This window comes from Manis pentadactyla, chromosome 11, assembly GCF_030020395.1.
Source record: "Manis pentadactyla isolate mManPen7 chromosome 11, mManPen7.hap1, whole genome shotgun sequence".
Lineage (NCBI taxonomy): Eukaryota > Metazoa > Chordata > Mammalia > Pholidota > Manidae > Manis > Manis pentadactyla.
In genome coordinates this window covers 13,564,152-13,577,794 of record NC_080029.1, presented here as the reverse complement: position 1 = coordinate 13,577,794, position 13,643 = coordinate 13,564,152, and the positions used below count along the sequence as shown (strand labels likewise).

At 39.6% G+C, this 13,643-nt stretch overlaps 1 protein-coding gene across 2 annotated transcripts in view; it reads right to left on the bottom strand.

Annotated features, from left to right (window-relative positions):
• NRDE2 (NRDE-2, necessary for RNA interference, domain containing) overlaps positions 1 to 3,565 on the bottom strand; it is a 54,016-nt gene extending 50,451 nt beyond the window's left edge. For both annotated transcript variants that reach the window (XM_036882536.2, XM_036882537.2), the window contains exon 1: positions 3,427 to 3,565. In XM_036882536.2, the coding sequence (XP_036738431.2) occupies positions 3,427 to 3,490 (64 nt within the window). In that variant the 5' untranslated portion in view covers positions 3,491 to 3,565. The remainder of the gene's footprint in view (positions 1 to 3,426) is intronic.
• Between the last annotated feature and the right edge of the window lie 10,078 nt (positions 3,566 to 13,643).

Below are 13,643 nucleotides of genomic sequence, written 5' to 3'. Positions count from 1 at the left end.
AATGACAACTCAGCACAATGTGTACTCCTAACATCCAATTTGGGCTTTTAACATACCCATACTATTTTCCACTAAAGAACCAGGGTTTTTGGAGAAATGGCCAATTCCAGGCCATAACAGAACTCAAAAGTGATAAGCTCTGGGCATTTTTTTGGCCAGAAAGCAAGGAAGCAATTAAAGACAACTGGGTCATGACAGAAATGTCAACTTGATTAGGCTCCCATTAGTCAAACATGGGACAGTTTGAGGTATTAGAAAAAAAAAACACACACACACACTGTCTGCAATAGAAAATATGTGTTTAAAATTCATGAGTTCATAATGAAAAGGGGAAGGGGAGAAACACCCCACTGATCACCTCTAAAAGGTGCTAGGATGCCAATTCATTATTCTGAAAACTGAAAGAGGGAACTAATCAAGCATCCATCGTGTCTGTCTTGCCTGAACTGTATTTCACCGTATCCCAACAGTGCTGAGAAAAAGTTCTTTATAGAAAACTAATGCTAATACAAGAGGAATGCTAAAATAGGAAAATAACCATTTTGTGGTCCCAATGAAATAATGGATCTAAGCAAAAATCATTAGGTAAAAGGCTGTGGGCACTTCATCATGGATCAATCAGGCTGACCGTGAACCCACTGATCAATCTTATCACTACAAGTGGTAAAAGTAATAGCACATCCCCCTGATTTGACTCAATAGCAAGTGTAGACACCCCCAATGAAGTATTTTCAATAACAACAACAACAAAATTACTTAAATCTAATTAACTCTCTAGATCTAATTTACCAGTTTACAGGAAATGCTGGGATGGAGAAGTATGTTAAAGCGACACGGTGATAATTTAGTAGCAAATGCCTACCATAGAAATAACCCAACTTCCTCAACAAATAAACAAGAGAAAATGGAAGGGAGGGAGAAATTGTTTTCTATTAAAAAGAGACCTAAGAGACAACCCACAAAATGCAATGTTTTGGGATTCTGATTGGAACAAACCAAATGTAAAAGTCCACTTTTGAGACAACCTGGGAAATTTGAACATTGACTGAAAATTGGATGATACAGAGAATTATAGTTAATTTCATTATGAGCAATAATACTGTGTTTAAATTTCAAAAATACAGTATTTTATAAGAGGCTCTGTGGGGAAAGTGAAGGTTCCTATGGCCAGGATTCTCACCTGGCCCTTGTCCCCTTGCTCACTACACGCGTGTGGGCAATACGTTGTTATTGACTCTATAAAAGAGCCCGCCCGGTGCTCTGGGTGACATGGTGGCACGGCTGCACTGCTGCACAGCTGCAGGAGAGCAGAGTGGTGGCAGTGCTGAGGACAGAGACTGAGACGGCTGCAGGGGCAGGACAGAGACTGAGATGGCTGCAGGGGCAGAGAGGCCCGGAGGCAGAAACCAGCTGGCTGCATGCAGACTTGCTCTGAGTGGACGGGATTCTAGTGACTGACCTGCCACAGTGGGAATAAAGTTGGGTACAAACCCTTTTACCCCAAGTACATTCCACTATCATTCCTTGGTCTCTTTGAATCCATAGTAAACTTGTCTGGGGCTGAAACCCCTTGGCAAGACAGGCTCTTTTACAAACATTATACTAATGCTAGACACCCACAAGATGTCCAATAAACACTAGTTAAGACAAATGATAGGAGCAACACTCCCCTGTAAACATTCCATTTCACGCTCCCAAAATAAGAGGATAAACCCTTGGCCTATTATTCAAATCACTACCCTCCATCACCTCACTACCAGTCCCAACTGTATTTCCCAAGGCTCGTCTTTGTGCCTCTCTATTTCCAAACTGGACTATTGGCAGTTCTCTGTACAGGTCTCATGCATACCTTTGATGGCCCTGGAATGCCGTTCCACCATCTCTCTAATGAAGACTCATTTCAAAAGTTAGCTCCTATATGAAGACTTCTTTGAACCTCCCATCAGAAGTCATTATTCCTCTAGTTTGCCTTTGACATGTTGTCTTGCCAATGGGTTTCAGCCCCCGGCAAGTTCACTATGGATTCAATGTGACCAAAGAAATGACAGTAAAACGTTCTTGGGGTGAAAGGGTTATATCCAACTTTATTTCTGCAGTGGCAGGTCAATCACTAAAATCCCGTCCACTCAGAGCGAGTCTGCATGCAGCAAGCCAGTCGCTGCCTCTGGGCCCCTCTGCCCACACAGCCGTCATCTGGGCCCCTCTGTCTGCACAGCCATCCTCTGTGCCTCTCTGCCTGCACAGTCATCCTCGGGACCTCTGTCCTTGGCACTGCCACCACTCCAGCCTCTGCTCTCTTGCAGCCGTGCCACCCTGTCACCCAGACCACTGGGCAGAGCTCTTTATATACAGAGTCAATAGCAACGTATTGCCCACCATGTGTAGTGAGCTAACCAACCATGGCTAGGTGAGAATCCTGGCCACAGGAACTTTCATTTTATCCACACATGTATAAAATCTTACCTTATACGGTAAGATTTTTTTGTTGTATTTGTTGTATTATACGGTAAGATTTGTATTTTGTTGTTGGTATGTACTTACTATGGCTCTATACATTCAGCAAATACTGAACACCTACTGTATCTTAGGCCTGTGCTAGGGACTAAGTATGCTACAATGGATAGACAAACATTGTCCCTGACTACATGGAGGTAACAGACTAGTAAAGGATGACTAAAATTACACTTACTTAAAAAATTACTCAAAATTATGAGAAGTGTTATCAAAAAAGAGGTGTAGGAGCTATGACAGGATACGAAGACACAACTGAACTCTGCCCTGTAAGTATATGGTTTAGGATTACTTTAAATTACAATTCAGTGTGCCTTAATTTTTGACAACACATATCTCTTGTGACTGTTCAAGGCTTAAAAAAAATACGTAATGCCATCCCTGGCACACAAGTAGGCCCTTCATAGATGTTAGTTCTTATTCCCAGCAACTGTGCCCATCTGGAGAGAAACTGTGTTTGATTAAGCTTTGGATCCTAATCCCCTAGCTCTAGGTCTGCCAAAAGACATGAACCTAATAAGCATTTCAGAATGAGGTAAAACAGGAAAGGAAGAAAGATGTAATAGAAACACCCAGCATTTGCATCAGGAATCTACTTGAGATGGGGAGTAGCATTATCCCCAATTTATAGGTGACTGAGACTCATAAAATAATGGGGTCCAACAATATTATAATACGTAAGTTCCAGGTCCAGGACTTTTCCTCTCCAGATTGGCACCTTTCTTTCTACCAGAACTCTGCAACTCCAGCCCAGAAGCCAGAACGAGGACAGCCCTTCCCAGAAGGCTTTGCAGCGCCGCGGAGAACTCTGGGATACACATGGATAAACAAATCCAAAGTAAGGCCAAGACCTGGGACCGAGAAACTGCGTCTTAAGCCCGCCGAGTGCCTTCCCCGTCCCTTTTGTCTGCTTACCTCTCCTGGGGTTCCCACTATCGGGGTCCTCACTAACGCCTGCAAAGGCCGGGAACAGCGCCATGATCGCAGGCCGAACCGCCGTTCCCCTCGACAAAAATGGCGCGGGCGAGCGGACACCAGTAGCGCTGCCGGCGCGTTCGCGGTGCACTCTGGGAAGTGTGGTTTTCCTGGAGGGCTTGGGGGCCTGACCCGGACCGGGCGGTGTGGGGCGGGACCACTTCTCAGTAATTGATCCCTGAACTCTTCTGTGAGAGCTGGAAAATGCGGAGCCCGGGAGGTAAAACTGTTCAGACCCGGAAGTGCTAGGAAGTTGGGATTTCAGTTTTGCCCCTGAACTCACACCGTCATTTACTAACTGGGTCAAATTAATAAAACTCTCTAAGCTTTAGTTTCCCCATTTGCAAAATGTTTAGAAGATTAAATGAACATATAGGTAAGGTGCTTAGGTAGCAGTGTGCCTGGCCATTGGAAAGCACTTAATAAAAGCTGTTACGTGAGTTGTGATTCCAAGTCCGACGCAAAAAGCCATGTGAGATACTCAAATTTTGATCAATTACTATTTAAAATATCTTAGGAATTTAAAAGAATGCAAGGTCCTATCAAGTTCAAAGGTCTTAGCTAGTTAGAAAATATACTTACCTGCCTATGATGTATTCTTAACCCAAAACAAACAAAAAATCTGAATCTGATCAGGCCTGCTACCAGAAATATATAGAGGATAAAGGAACAGTTTAAAAGGTTCATGCCACCTAGAAGCTATCAGTCAAATCCAGAATGTGGGAAATTATGGAAAACAACCCAATTTCTCCTACAAATCAGTGGCTTTAAGGGGATAAAAGATTGCAATAGGTTAAAAGACCTAGAGACATATTGACCTTCATTATGATTCTGATTGAACAAATTGTAAAAAGATGGGCAAATAGAAGGTGGACAGAGTATTAAATGACTTCATGTAATTCTTGTTCATTCTGTTAGACGAACTAATGGCACTAAGGTTACTTTTAAAGTTCTTACGCATTAGTGATACATACCCTATATAGCGGAGATAGATACATATCTGTGTCTGTAACTTGCAGGTGAAAATAGATAAATCAAAATAATATTTCTTTCCACTGAGGGGGGTCAAAAATAGGAAAGTGTCTAACTGGCAGAGAGATAGATAGGAAATGTATTAGAAACCAGATATGTAAATCTAATCAAGGAATGAACAGACTTGAGAAAGCTGCAGTCCCATAAAAGTCCAAAATGAACACCCTTTAAGCTTTGAAGGCGTGTACATACTAGTTACAGAAGGGGGTTTAGTATGACAGTAAGGACAGGAAAACCCGGCATGTCTGCAGTTTTAAAACTCAGGTCCTACCAAAATCTCTGGCTCTGAGTTACCTCAATTAATTGAGGCAGCATACACTTCCTTTAGCAGGTCCTTTCAGATAACTAGGCTGGTGGACAGACTTGCCCAGGGCTTCATATCTTTCTACTATAGAAAAATAATTCATATGGAAGATTTAGGAGAACCAAAACCATAATAGTAATGTTTCTCTAATAAAAAGCAATCGTAAGTAATAAAAGGTAATCCGGGCACATTAAGTATTTTCTATAATACAAATTTATACAAGAATTTGACTTAAGATACTCCTTATAAGAACAAAAAGTTTGCAGTCAAGTAACTGATAGAGACTCCTGCTTTTCAGTTTACATCTTTTGAAATTTAGACACAGTTTCAGAACATCTAAGATAATTTAAAGTTTACTATATTTATAATTGATTAGCTTTATAAAAATTAAAACTGGAAGAAAATTGATATATGGTCAGGTAACTAAAGTAGCTGAAAAGGAAATAAAGTGTGTTAAATTTACAAATTTATATGAAACATATAAACGCTGAATAGAGGTCAGCAAATCTTTTCTTTAAGGGCCCGAAGGAAAATATTTTAGGCTTTTTATGGGCTACAGTTTGTTTTAATTTATAAAGGTAGCTAATTAAACACTGCCTAGTGTAAAACAGGACCCTTTGAGGTCGGCAATCTGTGGCCTGTGGGCTCATCACTTGTTTTTGTAAATAAAGTTTTATTAGAACACAGCTATGCCCATTCATTTATATATTTATTATCTATGCCTGCTTTCCCAATACAGTGGCAGAACTGAGTACTATCTTAATAAATTAAACATTATTCAAGAACCCTTAAAATTATTGCTAAAATTAGCTAGACTTATATGTAAAATAAAATTTGTAAGCTGAACTTGAACGTTTAAAAACATTGTTCTTTAGTTAAAACATTTATTCCTTTATATCCAAAAACCAGTTTTTAGGAAATGAAGAAGACAGAGGAACATGTTAAATTCCATCAGGGGATGCAAGGAACAAAACCCTGATTGTAGGAAACTGTATTGAACAAACTCCTGGCTTCTTCAGCAAATAAAGCATGGGGAAAAAAGTAAAACAAAAGAACCAAAAGGAGACATATATTTTAAAAGACTGAAAAGGCATACGACCTATAGAAGTGTGCGGATCTTATTTGGATTGGATTCAAATCGTGTAAGTAAAATGATGACATTTATGAAAGTTGAAAATTTGAATACTAGCTGGATATTTGATAAAATTAAGGAATTATTGTTAAATTTTTATGGGCATGACAATGGTGTTGTGGTTATATATGCTTTAAAGAGTCTGTACCTTTTAGAAGTACATACTAAACTACTCGCAAGTGACATAGTATGATGCCTAAGATTGCTTCAAATAGGGAAGGAAGTTAATGGGTGAAGGTATGGCTGATACAAGAGTGGCCCTGAGTTGAAAACTGGTGAAGCTGGGTAATATATATATAGTCACTGTTTTGGACTTTTTTGTTAGTATGTTGAAATGTTCCATAATACAAAAATTTTAAACTATACCTTAAAAAGCTTAACAATAAAAAAGAATAAACTATTGATACACACAGCATGATTGAATCTCAAAATCTGTATGCTGCATAAAAAAAGCCAGGCACAAAAGAGTACTTACTGTATGATTCTATTTACATACATTTCTAGAAGATCAAATTAATAATAGTGACAGGAAGCAGAGCAAAGTGGTTTCCTGGCTCTGGGAGCAGAGGGAAGAGATGTTCTGAGGGGGGCATGGAGAATCCCTTGGGGGTGATAGAAATGTTCTTTGTCTTGATTGTGGTGTTGGTAGCTTCACATTAATACCTGGTTTTTTAAAGCTTAAGAACATACTAAAGTTTTCAATTTGTTTTAATAAATTGAACACTAATCTTTTAAACTAGGGTCAGCCAAGTTTTTCTGAAAAGGGTCACATGGTAAATACTTAAAGTTAGCAGAACATATGGTCTGTGTGGCAGCTACACTGAAATTTGAATTTCACACAATTTTCAAATGTCACAAAATATTACTCCCCTTTCCTTTTTTCCCAACATTTACAAACATAAAAAGCACTTTCAACTTGTGGGCCATGCAAATCAGCAGTGGGCCAATTTGGCCCTTGGACATAGTTGACTGGACCTCTGCAAACTTTTTATTGTTAGACAAAACTAAAAGTAAACTTTTGAATATTTTCTGCATAGAAATAACCACCCCAGAGGGCACAAACAACACATTATTATTATTATTATTACTATTATTATTATTATTATTATTGTACTCCACAGACTTTGGGTATTTATAATGCCTATGGCAGGGATTTCTTAGAACAAGCCAAACATGGTTAATATGATTTGGCTTTGTATGTAACGACTAAAGGATGAGAATGCACTACTTAACCACTTTTAAGTGTTTCTATTCTTCATGGCGGAGATTACTCAGTCTAGATTGGTAGGTTGGTGTTCTCATCTATCTCACTCTCTAGTATATTCTTATTTAGCCTGCATCCATGTCACAGATTTTGATTACCTCTGGACACTGACAAGAGTGAATTTTTTCTCTGCAGCTAGGAGGAAAAAAAAAGGTATGTGAAGGAAAAGGGGGTAAATTGTGCCAGAGAGATCAGAGAAAGGGGCTTTATTTTAGTTGCAAAGGACTTGGAAGAGAGATGTGACTTGGCCATGAGGAATGAAAAAGAAATGAGCATGCATATGGGCAGAAAACTATAGAAAAAAGCCTTTAAGCAAATGCCATAAAAGGCACAACATGAGCAAAAGGATTGTTAGAGGCAGTTAGATGCAAAGTAGGTAGGTGCTCAGTTCTTGTTTATTGGCAAAATAGCACCTACATAATTCCTATTTACTTTTGGAGAAGGATATTATAGACAGCTAGTGGGCACCTTTGGTTCCTCTTTAATTAGCACCCTCTTTTTGGAATCTACAAGGTGGCTGTGTTGGTACAACGGAGCCTCACTATCCTGGTCTCATCTGGTCAGTCAGGGTAAGAAGTGACCAAACCTGGCCTAGTCTTTAGTTGGTAGGTGCTCATCCCAGTTCTGACCCAAGCCAGGCCAAGCAATATTATTTTCTAGGAACTTTGGATCTAGAACTGAGAAGGAGAAGCTGTTATCTCTTTGTGCGTCTGAACTGTAAGATGTAACAGCCCAGAGCTGGTGGAGGAGCAGAAGAAACCTGCCTGTGGAAAGAATGAAAGCAGGTTTGAGTTGGAGAAGAGGGTCCCAGAATTTGAGAACTCTATGCTAGTCACTGAGCCCCATTCCTTGGCTTGGATTCTAGGAAACAGCCCAATATCCTATACTTTCCCCATTTCAGTTAAACAGGTTCGAGTTAACTTCACATCAAGAGTCCTAAGTAATGCAGAATGAGTGAGTGAACGACATCTTTTCCATACTCGAGGTCATAATCCCTGGAGGTGTTCCAATTAGTTTCAGTGATGAATGAGACTTTTAAACTGGTCTACCTAGAACATATAAAAAAACAAACCCCTTTCATCTTAAGATGGAAAGAATCTTCACTCACTAATTTAGGCAAACTGGAGCAACAGGTCTATCAACTTACTCAATCTTAAGAAATTTTCTTGTAGTCCTCAGGAAGTAAAAGAAAGAAAATGTGCCTTTGGAAACCAGAGATATCAGCAAGGAAGTAAAAGAGAAGAGCCTGAACCAATTTACTGGTGTGATCCGCTCTCTTTTTTTTGCGGGGAGGCATGGGGAGGACAGGAATGTCTTAGGTTGGAAACGCCTTGATATATGGACGCAATCCCAAGCAATAATTTCCCAATCATAGCTAAACTAGCCTATGTATGTCTAATCACACTTCACATACTCAAGAACCTGAAATACATAAGGTTTTGAGAAGTAGTGCAGCAATTAGAGGACGTCAGCCATAGTATTTGATAATGATGTTATCTTTTAAAATAACCTTTGGGATGAGCCTCACTTAGGTTTTCTCTTCTATAAGGAGGGTTGTGTGCTCAGGCTGAGGGCGTTTCCTAAAAGCCTTGGATAGAAGGGATTTTAACAATTTTTGAAAGGTTACACAAGTTTTCTTGGACGGCTTACTATTAAACCAGCCCCTCTTGCCAGAATTCCCTGAAAGAATTTTCAGCTTTTGTTGTGATTAGAGCTTTCCGGAAAGTGATGTATGTTTTATACATTATATTGATAATGATAAAGATCAATCAAACCATAAACCTTTTATTTTTTAAGTAAGTTTTTAATAAGCAAATAGTTAAGTCCCAAGTATTCAGGCTGCTTTTCTTTGACTATGAAAGTGACAGTTTTAAGAACTGGTTTGGTCTCCGTCTCCACTTAAAAACTCCTTTGTTTTGTTGACTTTTGTTTTCTGGCATTCTGGTCACATGTCTTTTAAGTATGGGGCAGAAGTGGCTGGTTAATCCCCGTCACCTTTTATTCTCCTTGCACCTCTCTTTTCACTGCCTCCTCTCATTGCCAGAAACAGCAGAAGTGTGGATTTTTACCTGTAAATTTCTAGTTGCGGGTGAAAGTAAATTAATTTGGTTTCACCTTTTGTCTATTTAGGACTGCAGAGAGAAACTACCTTCTCCTACAATTTTAAGCATGCAATACATGCTTGATACAGAAAGAGTTTTAAACACTGGGAAGTATAAAGCAGATGGGGAATAATCATCTGTAGTTCCATTACCCAAAGACAAATACGACTGTGGAATATTTCTACACAGGCCTTTTCTTTCTTTCTTTTGTGTTTCCTGGTGTTTTAGATTATGGGTAATTTTTTCATCATAGTTGTTGATTTCCTCTCCTCCTACTAGTCTCCATAAGCGCTTCTCTGTTTCTACAAATCTCATACACAGGCAACAGATGTATAATATTTCATCTGATGGATGGGATTGCAATACACTTAGCCATTCCTCATTGCCACATGTGTAGCAAGCCTCACTTGTTTCCTCTCTTCAGTCTCATCCATGAGTTCTCCAGAACGCAAGTGGCCAGGCAGGCTTGTCTGCCACAAATCGTAGCTCACCCACCAACAGCCCCAAGGGATGTTTGCAATGACATGCTGCAGTGAGGAGTGGTGGGGCAGAGATGGCAGCCAAGGAAGACACTTGCCAAAAAAGACAAATACAATTTCAAATAAAAGCAAAGCTCCACAAAACATTCATTCAGAAAATCACTACACTATGTGCCAACAGTACACACCTACATCTCAACAAACAATTCTAGTCTAAAGAAATAAGTGCAGAGATAAGCTATAGATCAAGGAGGAGGACTGGAGCTCTGGGGAGGTGGGGTTTAACCTGCCTTGCGGGGGCCTCCACAGAGGTGGAGCTGCTCACTTGGGGCTTGACAGAGAAGGAAGGAGGCGTTCCCTGGATTGACCAAGGAGAAAACAAATGTAGGCAGAGGAGATAGTGCAGAAGTCCGAGTTATAAAACAACAAGGTGTGTTCAAGGACACTCACCCAGGGCTATGGGGCAGCAGTGAAGTAAGAGAGGCTGCAGTCGGGTCCTAAAGGCTCCTGCCGCCGTGTCTTGCAGAATTCAGTTTGTCTGATCCTTGTCCCAGGTTCTTCCTCAGAGGCAAACACTAAATCCTTGGAATGTCCTGAATGATTCTTTATCATTCATGGGGGGTCCCTGATCGCATCTGAGTTTATGCTAACAAGAGGACTGGGACGTGGGCCAGCCATGCTGGGAAGACCACCTGTGTGAGTGGAGGATTGGGGCTTTGAGCCAGCCAACCTCTAGGGAGTGGAGGGGGCTGGAGATTGAGTTCAACACATAGCCCATAATTTCATCAATCACCCCTATGTAATGAAACCCCAGTGAAATTTGATATGCTAAGGCCCCTGTGAGCTTCCTGGTAAATGAACACGACCATGTGTGGGGAAGGTGGTGCCTCCTGATCCCACAGGGAAAGTGCACAGAAACCCCACATTCAGTACACTTGCCCTCTGTATCTCTTCATTTGGCTGGTCCTGATTTGTCTCCTTTATAGTAAAACTGTAATCATAAGTATAGCACGTTCCTGACAGTTCCATGAATTCTAGCAAATTATCATACCTTAGGGGGTTGAGGGAATTTCTGAATTTTCAGCCAGTTGTTCAGAAGTGTGGGTAGCCTGGGGACCCCTGAACTTGTGGTCCGCATCCTGAATGACAGCAGTTCATTAGGGACAATGCCCTTGACCTGTAAGTCTGTGCTAACTCCAGGTGGTTTGCATAGGAATCACACTGCAGGATTGCACCAGCCTGAGGAATTTGGACTTTATTTTGGAGGATTTTAAGTAAAGGAATATGAGATATTTGCATCTTAGAAAAATCACTCTGTGGTAGTATGAAGAATGGATTAGACAGGGAGAATATGAAGGAAATATGTTAGTGCAGGAAATCAGCCAGGAGTAATAAACAGACAAATGTAATGCAATCAGGAGTCAGGATGAATTACCAAAATCTGTGTAATGGAGGTGTGAAGTGGCTGATCCAAGAACAGCATTCTCTGGGGTTGGTTCCGCAAGGCTGTGTCCAGTCTGTGGTGGGACAAAGAAAGCAGTTTATTGGAAACATCACTTTCAGGTATCAACAAGCTGAAAGATTTCAATTTCTTAAAAAAGAATAAAAAGATACATTTTCCTCCTAAGTCTGCCAGGGAAGTTTAAAGATAGGTAGAATAACACCACAAATGATCGTGTGCTCACCTCCCCACCTCCAACTTGGCAAATGCGTTAACATAATTTTCTTTTTTCTCACTGTGTTATTTGTATTTGTTTGTTTGGTATTATAAATCAGTGGCTCTTGAGGTGGGGAAGGGGTGATTTTGCTCTCCAGGGCACACTTGGTGGTGTCTGGAGATATTTTTGGATGTCACAATTAGGGAGTGTTACTGGCATCTAATGGATAAAGGCCAGGGACGCTGCTAAACAGAGAGTTATTTGGCCCAAAATATCAATAGTGATGAGGCTGAAAAACCCTGATTTAAATAAAAGAAATAAAAGAAAGAAAGAAAGTTCAAGTCCCAGTGTGCTCCTCCCCAAGCCCAAACCCCCTTCCCATCCACCCTCTCCTCAGCCACTATCATGAAGTAAGTATAAGGACAGAGTTTTTTTGGTGATCTTTTTTTTCACAATTTCTTTTGCTGAGTTCATAGGGTTCAACCCTTTGGAATTTTTAGTTAATTCTGTGTCTGCTACAGGGGTGAAAGTACCCAGCATAGTCACCACTGTTGCCATCAAAGAAGTACAACTGTGAAGGTAGTGTCTGTTCAGTCCTTTACACACACATGTGCTTGTGCACATACTCCCAGATCCATCCTCTTGCCCTGCTCAGTCTGCTGCCCTGGGTTGCCCACCAGAGAATGGGAGAGGGGCTGGACTCTCCATTATTTACTGTGGTAGGAAACAAGACCAGAAGAACCAGAACCAGAAGTAAGATTAGGCAAAGGGCTTAACATGTTGCAGCCGTGACCAAAACATGATACAGTAAATATTACCTCCTTCATTCAGTCTCCTCGGACACTGCTACCAGGAGTCCATCCTGCAAGTTCATGTGGTTGATCCTTCTACAGAATATACTGGTTTAATACCATCTATGGAATTGGAACTGGGTGCTATCATAATGGGGTCGCCCAAGGCAGGCTTATTAAGCAAAGATGATCTAATTCAAATCATAGTTTGCTAAACAACTTACAACCAATGTCTGTGTTACAAACAACTTATAAGAATTGTGCGTTAATTAACCCAGGAGCTTTGGATTAATATTGAAATTATTTCAATGCAAAAAAATTAATCAACTAAAGTAAGTGAAAAAGTTCCCAAAAGGTGAAGAACAAAAAATAGCTCCTTATTTTTTATTTTAAAAAAAGCATGAATATCTTCCAATTGCATGCTAAGTATTATGCTCTACACTGGTGATAAAATATCTTCAGGTGAGGTAAATATCACTTAAGATGCCTTCAAGGTGCTCATAATCCAGAGGAGGCAACACAAGTTAGCAGATAAGTTTCATAAAATGACGTGGTGGGACAATGAAAGAGACATTTTTTCAGTACAACTGCTAGCAGAAAAGAAAAACTCAGTTGGTAATAGAAACACCTGTCTTCATCACACCCAAACTATGGTTTATAATCTTGTAATAAGAACTGAGAACGCCACTTAAATTAAAATAGTCAAGTAAACTTGCCCTACCAGATTTAAAATATATTGCTACAATAACCCATGATAATTTGAACAGTGTGGCACTGGTTCAAAGCTAGGTAGACATAATAGAACAGACAGTACAGAAACAGAATTTTGTCTATTCTAAGTACGGTATTTCAAATCAGCATATAGAGTGTGGCTTATTCAATTAATAATCTTGAATTAAATTTTAACTTGGAGAAAAAAAATTATATTCTATCCCCAGTTCTTCTTAATACCACATAAATTCTAGTTGGATCAAAGATGAAATCAACATATGCAAAAACTAAAAGGAAAATATAGGTATTTTTAAAGTCTTGGGGCAAATAAGATCTTTCTAAACATGACACAAAAGCTAGAAATTCTAAAAAGAAAACATTAACAGATTTTACTAGATTAAAATTGAAAACTTCTGAACTACAGAAAACTGTCAAAAACAAATTTTCTTAAAAACTACATCATCTGGACTAATACTCTTAAGACACATAACGAGCTCTTATAAATGAATAAGAATAATGTAACTGACCCGTTAAATGAGAAAATGAAATAAAATGCAGTTCACAAAAAAAGACATGCAAATAGCTATGTGGAAAGTTATTGTTCTTATTTATAGTCAAAGAAATGCAAATTTCACAACAAAGTAATAGTGAAGATTTAAAAGACTGAAAACAACAGTGTTGTAA